Source organism: Pteropus alecto, unplaced genomic scaffold (genome assembly GCF_000325575.1).
Source record: "Pteropus alecto unplaced genomic scaffold, ASM32557v1 scaffold24, whole genome shotgun sequence".
Taxonomy (NCBI): Eukaryota; Metazoa; Chordata; class Mammalia; order Chiroptera; family Pteropodidae; genus Pteropus; species Pteropus alecto.
Genome location: NW_006439192.1, coordinates 1,777,887 through 1,789,547, shown reverse-complemented (window position 1 = coordinate 1,789,547; position 11,661 = coordinate 1,777,887). Strand labels below are relative to the sequence as shown.

The window sequence follows — 11,661 nt, the reverse complement described above, 5'->3', positions numbered from 1 at the left end:
CATCTTGTACATTATGAAAAGACAAGAAGGACGAACCACTAAACACGGCCCAGGCTGTCAACAGGGAGAACCTGAAACAATAATTCTCACCTGAAGGGTTAGAATTGTCGACCTGACAGACTCTGGTGTTCAGTGAATACATACTTGTCATCTTGTTACAAAAAAAGCTGGGAACCACCTAAGATGCTGAGAGGACTTACAGGAATGATTCCTGGACCCCTAGTTATTGAATGCACGGCAACAGAGTCTGACATTGGTAGACCAAGGCTCTCGGTGATATACACACTCATAAAGTGTATTACCACTTTCCTTTCACATCTAACTTCTGATGTAGAGTGAGAAGGCCAGAGGGTGGACAATAAAGAAATGAGAGCACCTCCTCTACTCAGATCATTTATGAATTGGCTATAAATGGAATTTTATTATTCCAATTGTTTTAAGTTTAATATAAATATAGTGGGGGATAATGTTAACACTTAAATCTATAATTCTTCTTTGGTACTGTTATCTTCTTTGTAGATAAATCAGAATTGCCTTATGTTCAGTTCACTTAAAGCAGGCAGTCTGCAGTAGCAAAGGCAAGTGTTATGTTTTAGAGACAATCCACTAAAAATTGCATAGTACCACGACAGAGGCTTGGGTCCAAGTCATGGTTACTTAGGCAAGCAAAGAATTCAAGAGAAACAAACTACTTCTTTTATCTCATGTCATGGAGATGGCATGACTTGATGGCCTAAAACTTTAATGGCATGAGGTTTAGAACAAATGTCTGCTATCGATACTATTCATGTACACTTTCTAAATTCCTGAGTGTAAAAGGGCAGATAAAGTTTAGAGGGCACTAAAACTTTTACCTGCTTCACCTCTCTACCCCAAGAAGATGCCAGTTTTCCAAAGCTAAATCAAATTTTCTGGAATCTGCCTTTTATCCAAAATTCGAAATAATAGGTAAGTACAGTAACTGAGAAAACATCAAAAAATATCATCACTATTCAGGGCCTTGATTTCTGGAAAAGCTACCTAGATTACATAATCAGGTAAACTGAGATGAGAAAAACACTGCTTTGTTTCAAGTCAAAGGGCTATCTATTATTACAACTGTATTTCCTTTCTTCGATTGGAAGAATCACAATCCCTTTATAAGGTTTTCAACTGATTTCCTTAAAAATTTCAAAATGAGGTTATAATACCATTTTCTTTGGAAAAGTAAAAGCCATCTATATTGTTGGCATTTAAACACATATATATATATTTGAAAACTGGAATTTCAAAGCAAAGGTCATGAACTTATACTTGCTATATATAAAGAGGAACATGAAAAGGCTAATTAATATTTGTTAAGTATGTATAGAAAAGAATTGGAGAGTCTGAAATATTTGGAAGGGAGAAAAATTCCACATGCAAGACAGACATCCAAAATGGCTCAACATAATTTATTTTTTTTTATGTTAAAATGTACAGAGTTCTTTTGAAAGTACTTGCTAGAAAGGGGAAAAAAAAGTGATATTACATACAAGGAGAGGAAGGGAGACCAACTGGCCCAGGAGCGCATGACATGGAGAAATACAAAGGCATCTAGGCACCCCTTCCCCTTAGCTTACAAGTCACCATGAACAAAGTACAAAGAGGTTACAAAACAGGAAAAGCAAATATAAACAGACAGGAATAGACTTAGCTTCATTTGTACATGCGGCTTTTAGAGGCATCTGGAGCTCTATTCACACACTCTAGAGATCTCTTTAAAGAGAATTTTATCTTTCTTAAAATAGTTTTTAATATTCTACAACAAAGATAAAAAATTTTAAAGATGGAATGAAATGAAAAAGCTCTTATTTTAAAAGGCATCAAAGTCACTAACAGTGAGTTTTTAAATTTCTTTTTTAGAAGATTACCCAAGTTACTTTGCTAAAAATACATTTTTTTTTAAACAGAAGTGAAAAAATGACAGGTACCAATATTACTGTGTTGGATAATTTCTTTTATAATATAGAAAAGAACATTTTCTCTACAATAGTTCTACAGTCACAAAAAGGCTTGTGGAAAAAGGGAGCTGCCCGATTGAATTTTTTAAATTTCTTTTTTAGAAGATTACCCAAGTTACTTTGCTAAAAATACATTTTTTTTTAAACAGAAGTGAAAAAATGACAGGTACCAATATTACTGTGTTGGATAATTTCTTTTATAATATAGAAAAGAACATTTTCTCTACAATAGTTCTACAGTCACAAAAAGGCTTGTGGAAAAAGGGAGCTGCCCGATTGAATTTTTTTTTTTTTTTAAAGGAAACAAACAAAACCAAACACAACCGCAAACCAACAGAAACTGAATTCACGGCCCTCATTTCAACAGCTTCTCCTTCTGCCTTAACCCACCCTCCTCCCAATATACTTCCCTCCCGACCCACCCCACCCCCACCCCAACCAGGAAGCAATGACATAGCTGAAGATGTAGGAGAGGGCAGCACAGTGCACTTTCTACATAGATGATTGGGAACTGGAATAGTATATACAGAGAAACTGGGTCCTACATAGCCTTGCACATGCTCAGAATTGATAGCGGTAAGATGTGGAATTCTGCCTTTTCCTACCTAACACATTTAATTGAGAAAGTCAATTAAAGTGTATTAAAAAAACAACAAACCTGTGCATTTGAAAAATTTAATGCCTAATTAGTACTTCAAAAATTTATCTATATAAAATGTACAAATAAAGGAGAGAATTTAATGCTTATAGGTATTTCTTTAAGCAGTACTTCCCCCTTTTGGATATTTGCACATACCAAGTGGTATAATAGTTTCCATCTTCTAATGATGGAATATATATATATATTTTTTACCTATCCCTGGAGCAAGTAACAAGAAGAGAATGGGCAAACTGGCTGCACAAGAGAAAAGAGAATGGAACTGGTAACATAGGAACCTGTAAAAACCCTGCTGTCCAGATATGCCCTTCTATGCTGGTGGTTGATTTATCCTTCTTCTCTTCAGCCACTCACAGGAGAGGGGCTGGTGCACTCTGATTCACAGGGGGTGAACTCAGGATCTCAAAAGACAAATGAAGACTAGAGGTTATGTATCATTTAAGTAGCTATAAAGCTCACACCATGATCTCCTTTAAGACACACACTCTGTGTCATCTCTTCCAACATAAAACAGTGTCAAAAGTTCGTCAGGTATTTTCAAATCACTGACATGTACAGTCATCCACCAACACTATGTAAGAATAAGAATGTAAGAGGCTAATCACTGGGGACTGCTGTTTGAGTTTAATCAGAGTCAAAGGCTCAAGAATCAAGACCCTTAGCATCTCAAAGTACATACTAAAAACAAGAGGCTGCATGGAATATGGGCATTATGGCTGATTCACCAGGTGGTAAAAAACAAGAGGTTAATTTCCTCTTTTTGATTGTTAATTGACCATCTCTATTCATCCAAGGCTAAATTAGGATTGCAAACAGCTTTCCTCTGAGATTCTGCTGTTCATTGAGACTTACAGTATTTTTGTGTCTCTGAGTGCTGAGTGGGAATCGTAAAAAATAATAATAATAATTATATTACACTTGATTTAAGAAAGACAAACATTTCAGTGAAGTCCATCTATAAAGAAACATTCTTGGGGAAAGGTTTCAAGAGGTGTGTGTGTGTATAGGGAGTGGAGGGGATTTTAAAAGGAGAAGCATTTTCCTGCCTCACTTTATTAATAATAATAATAATAATATTAACAATAATAATAAGTTTAAGGAGCTTGGGTTGTTCTCCATGTCCCCGTCCGAGTCTCCCATAAGTGCCTCCTGCTGGAATGAAGTAGGAAATGAAAGGTTGGGTTTGGAGGAGAGGGTCTGGTTAACCCTCGAGATGTATATATAACATTTAAAAATGACAACATTGGGAGCTGCAAACAGTGAGGGGAAACATACATCTTAAAATAAAATAAAGATATTTCACTTATACACAAATTCTGTCCATGTGGTATGTAAAGAAAGTAAGGCTCTTCTTAATTATGAAAAGATTTTTGTGCATGTTTCCCCTATCCCCAAATCCGTTTTTAGATGAGTTCTATTGTAAAATGTTCAAGATTGTGAAGAAAACCAAAACCCAGAACAAAATGAACCCCGAAAAGACCAGGTTTTCTAAAAAATAAAATAAACCAAAGAAAAATTCCTCTAAATCTACAGCAATATTTAACTGGAAAAAAAGGTCCATTTTTCTCTGGTTTGTCAGTATAAAAGGTTCCTTTATTTATATATATTTAAGTTTTTCATTGCAAGTTCATCTTGCTCATCTTCTCATGTAAGGTCCATTGAGTGACTGCTTGGGCACACCAGCAGCATTCATGTAGCTGTGATGGGAGGGGCCAGTGTACATCATGTTTCCATGAGGGTTTGGCTGCATAGGCTGCTGGGTATAGGCCTGGCTCCCCATCATCCCCATCTGCATCTGCATAGGATACTGTGCTGTCTGGTTCATGTAGGCAGGGTTACTATGGTAACTGCTGTTCATCATGGGCTGTGTCATTCGATAGCTGTTCATGGCGTTCAAGGTGTTCATATTCATGGAATTGACATTATAGGCAGGGGTTGGCATTAAATTAACCCCCATGTTCATGCCACGCTGAACAGCCAATGCACGAGGGCCAGCCTGCATAGCGACCGCTGGTGGGCTGCGGCCATACAGCTGCTGCTGATGAGCAGCTGCAGAGGGCAGCGGTGCGGATTTGGAGCGGATGGAAATGTGCCCCTTGACTGGCATTTGCCCTTGCAACCTCTGAGTGTGAGGAATGCCAATGTTGGTGGCAGACATGTTGCACTGGAGCAGAGGTGACGTGAGGTTCATGGTGGTGGATGCCAAGTTTGGGGGCGGTGTCATGGTGGCTTGTGCTTGAGGGGTCCCAGCTAATGGATGAGATGGAGCTAACTGAGCCAGTCCTGTATTGGACAAAGAAACACTGGTTGCATAGGAAGTCACAGCAGGAGAATGGCTATAAGGCATGGCATGAGGGTCCATAATGGTGTTAGTCAGCTGCTGCAACTTGGCTAAACTGAAGGTGGCTGACGGTTGAGAGTAGCTGCCGGCACCAAAATCACCTGGAATCCTCTCATAGATACTGATGTTCCCGGTGCTTCCAGATTCTGGAATCTCCATGATCATAGGCGCTGGAGTGAAACTGTTGTTCATACTACACTGTGACAGGGGCGGCTGCTGCTGGGGTGGGGGTGGAGGTTGAGGCTGCTGGGGTTGAGGTGGTGGCTGCGGTGGCTGCGGCGGTGGCTGCTGCTGCTGCGGCTGCGGCTGCTGCTGTGGCTGCGGCTGCTGCTGCTGGGGTGGTGGAGGCTGTGGTGCTGGTTGCTGCTGCTGCTGTTGTTGCTGCTGTTGCTGCTGCTGTGGTGGTGGTGGTGGAGGCTGCTGCTGGTTACTGGGAGGCCTCTCCACCACACAACTCTGAGGTGACTTAATGCTGCAGTTGGCAGCAGGCTGGACATTGTTCTGCTGCATCATACTGCAGCTGTTGCCCATATTTGCCATTTGCTGAGTGACAACACAACTGTTCTGGGTGAGGCTGCTGGAGGATGATAACCCACCATAGGAGCAGCTGCTCTGGGAAGAGTTATTCCCACAAATGCTGCCACCCATTGTGGAATCATAACTGCTAGGGTTCTCATAGTTTTCTGTGGTGCTTTCAATGCTGCCCAGATCACTGAATCCACTGTCCACCACCTGCTGAGAGTGGTCTGATACAGAAGGCACATCCATCATGGGGCTGGTCTCCATGTTCTGCATAGAGGGTGCGGACAGGGATCCTTGTTCCGGGCTGATCTGGGTGTAACCACTTTCGAGGGCAGGCACGTTGGGGCTGCTAACTGAACGAACTGACTGGCTGGGATGAGACTGAACAGAAGATATTGGACTATTATGTTCTGAAGCATGGCAGTCTTCAACCATTGACATCTGAGGGTCTTCATCAGCCTGGGTGTAACTCTGCAGGGTCTGACAAGCTGCAAGTGTCTCTTCACAGTCCTGATAGGCGCCCTCATGCTCATTGCTTTCTTCTTGAGTCAAAGACTGCACGGCTTGCACAGTTTCCAGATCCAGCTCACTATGAGGAATCTCTTCTTCCTCTTTTAACTCAATTAATTCTTCTTTAGAGTTTGAATCTTCTTCATGATCATCCTCAGACCCCGGCATATGCTCTGATACCACGGATGTTTCATGGGAAGTCTGTTCCTCTTCAGAATCTGGTTCTGTTTCATCTTTATCCTTTATATTCTCCCTATTGCTCTGCATATTCATATCTAAAAAAGAGTCCTGACCACCAGGTTCCTCCTTGACATCTTCTCTCACAGGCTGCTCCTCTAGCTCTTTTTTCTTTGTAGATTCCAGATGACCATCATCTTCATCATCTGCATCATGGTCTTCATTCTGATTTAGCTCTACAGCCACTTCATCCTCTTCCTCTTGCTCCTGTTCTTCTAGTTCTTGTTGCTCTTCCTCAGATTGCCTCTGCTCATCTGAGATACGGGGTTTCTCTTCTTCCTCCTCTACCTCAGGTTCTTTCGTTTCTGTCTCGGGACTGTTGCTGCTATCTGCCGGAGAAGCCGCTCTAACCTCGCTGCTGGTTGTATCTTCTTCTTCTCCCTCTTCAACTTCTTCTGTTTCCACATGCATCTCCTCCTCTTCCTTCCTTTCTTCAGTTAAAGCCAAGTCTTCTTTTGATTCAACAGTTTCTTCATTCTCTTGAATTTTGGGTTTACGTCCAGTTTTAGGAATAGGAACAATGGACTCAACAATGCATTCTTGAGTAGAAATGGGTATGATTTCCCGAGTTAACTTAAATCCCGGTTTGCGACCAGGTCTTTTCTTCCAGTGGATTGGTTTGCGGCTCTTGCCTTTGGGCCATCCCTTTTTCTTTTTCATAGGTGTAGATGTATCTGGCTCAAGTGGAGAATCCTTCACATCACATTTTCTCAAGAGAGATACTGGCTTTAGGATAGGAGTGTCTGTATAGGAAGGACAAAAAAAATAAAATAGGGTATAAGATCTTATATTTTCTAGTGCCTTTTTCTGAAGTTAGCGTGTACAACAGAAATAATTTCATAAAACTCTTGACTGTCTTCATTTTCAAGAATCTAAAGGAGAAACCTAATTAATGACATCAAATGAAATGGCGGAACAGTGAAAGAATGCTGGTCAACATTCTATTACCATCTACTACAAGGTGTTAAAACCAGTTCAAGTTTATCATCACCAACTGCATGGCTTTGGAGAGTTATTCTAAGATTCACTTTCATCATCCATAAAATGGAGATAAACTTTATAAAGATGCAGATACTAAGTAGTTATTACAACTACTTTAGACAAGTTGCCTTTATTGTGTAAGCTATAAATCAGCTCATTTCTTTTTTTGTTTGAATTTATTTTACCACTCTGGTTTTCTTAATTTCCACAAAATCGTTATTTCATGAGCCAATTACTCCAGGCCATGATCAAGCAATCCTCAGTCAATGTTGTGTTTGTATGGGAATAGCTACAAGGCATTTAATCCTGGACAAATACTGACCTGAAAAAAAAAGCTAAAGCCCTAATGACAATGATTTATTAGAAATAAATTTAATATTAGCATTATTTTCTCCCTGTTAATTTTTTTTCTAGTTTTAAAAACTCTAGTAAAATATACATAGCATAAAAGCTACCATTTTAACCATTTCAGGTGTATAATTTGGTGTGGCATTAAGTACATTCACATTTCCCATTAATTTTTAAAGGGAAGAAAACCAAGGCAAGAATAGGATTTGGGGGAGAGAGTTGAAAAGGTATATGTAGCAGTAATAACTTAAAAATAAAGGAAATAGCTGTATCAGAGAAAATTTGTCCAACTCAACAGAAACTTACAGAATACTATTTTAGTCTATAATGATGCAAGTTAGAATTCTACTAAAGTGCCAAATTTATAAAACAAAATTTTAGTTTCCTAGTTATATATCTCAAAATATAACACAATAAAACTTGGAAAATCATTCAGAATAAACTAAAGAACTCAGTCACCTTATCACTTTATTAAAACTTTATTTTATAAATATATGAGAATGGAGACAATGCAAGTTATCCACTAGATCTGAAACTGAGTGAATTTATTTTTAAAAGGAGAATAAAAAGCTCAACGAGTTAATACATAAAAGCTACTCGTTTATGTGTACCAATGGTGGACAATTAGATTCCTTCAAATTCACCCAGCAAAGTAAAAACACTCAGTTTGATCCGATGCAAGGCAAACACTGCAGATACAGGCAGCATGATACAACAGCAAAAACTTTAGGCTAGGATGCAAATGACTAGTGTGTGACCCAGCTCATATATGAGTCCCAGTTTGTTTATTTCTAAAGAGAAATGAAAAAAGAGACTATTTTAAAAGTAAATCATTGAATTTTTAGCTATCCCATAAAATTTAACCTATTTTGAGGTACTATTACCATTTTTATTAGAAATTTACTACTAATTGAGTAAAACATTAGAGAGATTATTTGGGAAAGATTCCTAAACAGATTTGAAGTCAGTCCAAATTACATGAATCTGATCTTATTTAAGAACCATATTCTTAGAATTATTCATTTAACAATATTTACTTGAGTGTCTATATTAAGCACTCAGCAAACTACAATTAGCAAAACAGACTAAGTCTGTGTAGTGAACATTCTAGTAAAGAGTTATAACTTAAATATCTTCTTGATGCTAAATCTAATCTACCTATTAACTAAAGATTCGAATAATGGACAAAAAAGAACGATTTCCTAACAGCAAGATATTTTCTGCAGAGGCAAAAATAGGTTCCAAGTTGAAAAGGAAACTAGAAAAAAGCAACTTTAAAGACAGAAATAAATGAGAAAATGAGGGTGAATACACTTGACACAAATTTTTAGAGATTACCAAGTCATCCTTTACTTGCTTAGTAGTTGTGCTCATTTTTCAGCTTTTTTGTTGAAAGGTTTACAGCTATCACTTCTGTATGTTTAAAAATAGTAAAACTACAATAAGCAAAAGTTCTGTACAACATACCATCAGCATCATCTGACTCATCATCATCGTCATCTTCATCTTTAGACTTCCTCTTAGAAGAGGATCGACACCTGAGAACATCCTGTGAGGACAAATGACGGAAGTATCCTCTAGAGAAGAGTTCATTTTCATCCTCTTCCTCTTCCTCTTCATCAATCTCAAACGTGGGTTCTAATCTTGGCATCGGCCTCTCAGAGTCAGAGTCTTCAAAAGGTTCATCTAATACCTCTGTAGTCTCAGAAATAGTTTCCGTGACCACACTGCTATTGTGGTGTTTGCGCTTTCGGACTCTCCTTCTTCGGTGAAGAATTGGTTTCTATTTAAAAGAGAAGGAAACTATTTTATTTACAGTAATGAACACTGTCATTTCTACTAATAACATGATTAAAAGTTTTTAAACCTGACAGATTTAGCACATATAAACTAAGGTTGCTGTTTGCCAAAAGACATTTTAAATAGTATTTCAAAATATTATAGTAAGATATTATACATAATGTATCATAGATACAGAGATGTTGGATAACTGAATACATCTTCATAAAAAATTGGCAGGCATACCCTAAGAGCAGATATAATTCCCTTATTAACAGTTCAGTTAAACACCCTAGGGAGATATTTCAATTCTGAAATGACACATAGGCTGGTCCCTTAACTTTTCTTTTCAAGAAAAAAAATAAAATACTTTCTGTTTGTCTCATAGTTCTACTATAAAGGTCAGTAGAACTATCAGAAAGCTGTATGCCATTTTCATGAGCTATCCATAAGAGTTATACTGGAATGCATAAATAGGGAGCCAATATGTAGTTACTTGATGTCAGTGAAGCATTTCAAAAGTAGAATCATTCCGTTATTGGAACTTGGTACATTAGGAACAATTTTGTACTAGGGTTGACATAATACCTTAAATCACACAATAGATAGGACCAGGAATGATCTAATCCAATGGCCTCATTCTACAGAGGCCAGAAAGGTTACAGGATTTGCTTAAGGTCACAAATCTAGTCAGTATAGAAATGTTTACAAAATATAGTCTCTGACTCCCAGTCAAGTGAATTTCTTCAAGGACTTCAAAAGTACTTGCATTTGATCTCACTGCTTGTTACAATGTTACTCTTTTTACACAAGAAAATAAATAGGCAAAATAGGCCTAGGATGGCAAAGATATTGTCTTCATGGACACGTAATGAATAGTAGAGTTAGTCAAGAGTTCAATTTTTCTCCACTTCAAATTTACTAGTCTTTCTAGTTGAGAATACAATTTTTAAACTAGATTAAACATGTCCCTGCTCTTTGGAGAAATAACTGATTCGAGGATTGGGGTATGAAATATATAAGATGGACCTGGAATATCTTGTACCAGAAAGTAAGGAAGTGTTCAAAAGAAACATAAAAGCTTACAATGATGAGGGCATGGAAATTAAAGGGACACAGATGCAAAACTGAAATGACTGCTAATGGCCAAAGCTTGAAGAATTTGAACAACAAATTAAATAAAGTAGTAGTATTGGGTTATAACTCAAAGTATAAAGTAAAAATCTAAGAGTTCATACTGACATAAATAAATGCTTGAATGAATAAACAGATGGGGGAGAATGGATAAATATCCCAAGCTGAATTCTACATCAACACAGGTATTCTGCACATAAATACAGGTATTCTACACAGGTATTCATATCTTAAGGATGGAATGTGGACAGTGACTTCCTTCCAAAGAGCACAGTAAGGAAAAGGAGAAAAAAGAAGAAACTTTACAGTGGAAAAACCTCACAAACACAACCTTAAGCCCGGTGATGGAGGTTAGCATCGATAGTGAGAAGTCATATTCATACTAAACACCCCTATATTTGGTATATAGATACATACTGATGGTAGATACCCTTTATATGATGTGATGAAATTGGTATTTTACCTCTGTGGTCTTCCCAAAAATACATTACCCCATTCTAATATCATGAGGGACATTCTCAAAATTTTCAAGCTCATCAAGAAAAGGAGTCCGAGAAACTATTACAATCAAGAGGGGCCTAAGGAGACATGACTACTAAATGTAATGTGTTATGCTGAATAGGATCCTGGAACAGAAAAGGGACATTAGGGAGAACTGAGGAAATTTAGATAAAGTATGGACTCTAGTTAATAATATATCAATATACTGGTTTACTACTTGTGACAAATGTACCATACCAACCTAAAAGGTTAATAATAGGGGAAACTGGGTGTGGGGAATACAGGAATTCTCTGTACTTTCTTTGCAATAATTCTACAAATCTAAAACTTCTAAAATTAAGAGGATATTTTTGTTGTTTTTTTTTTTTTTTAAATAAATAGCACTACCTTTTTTTTTAAGGGTCTGACAAGGAAATGAACAATTTCATTACTTTGGATGAAAGGTATCACCATACTACTACAAGGTGGCTCATCCAGAGAGCTGACATACTTCAGTCTAGCTGGCTCGTGGCAATGCTTAAAGTTCACTCCATTGCCTGAAATATTTCTGATACACAGTTTAAAAGAACTCACTATCATCATCGCTCAGCATTTAATAACAAACGGGCTATCATTCAAACTTTGAACGATGATAAAATATATTTTAGAAAATATTTTTAAAACAAGTC

General features: G+C 37.7%; 1 protein-coding gene across 2 annotated transcripts in view; it reads right to left on the bottom strand.

The window, feature by feature from the left end:
• Positions 1–2,199: 2,199 nt before the first annotated feature.
• The window catches only part of KAT6A (lysine acetyltransferase 6A), a 97,843-nt gene continuing 88,381 nt past the window's right edge, over positions 2,200–11,661 (bottom strand). For both annotated transcript variants that reach the window (XM_006916272.3, XM_015592861.2), the window contains exons 16-17: positions 9,047–9,362; positions 2,200–6,993 (exon numbers count right to left, since the gene is read on the bottom strand). In XM_006916272.3, the coding sequence (XP_006916334.1) occupies positions 4,277–6,993; positions 9,047–9,362 (3,033 nt within the window). In that variant the 3' untranslated portion in view covers positions 2,200–4,276. The remainder of the gene's footprint in view (positions 6,994–9,046; positions 9,363–11,661) is intronic.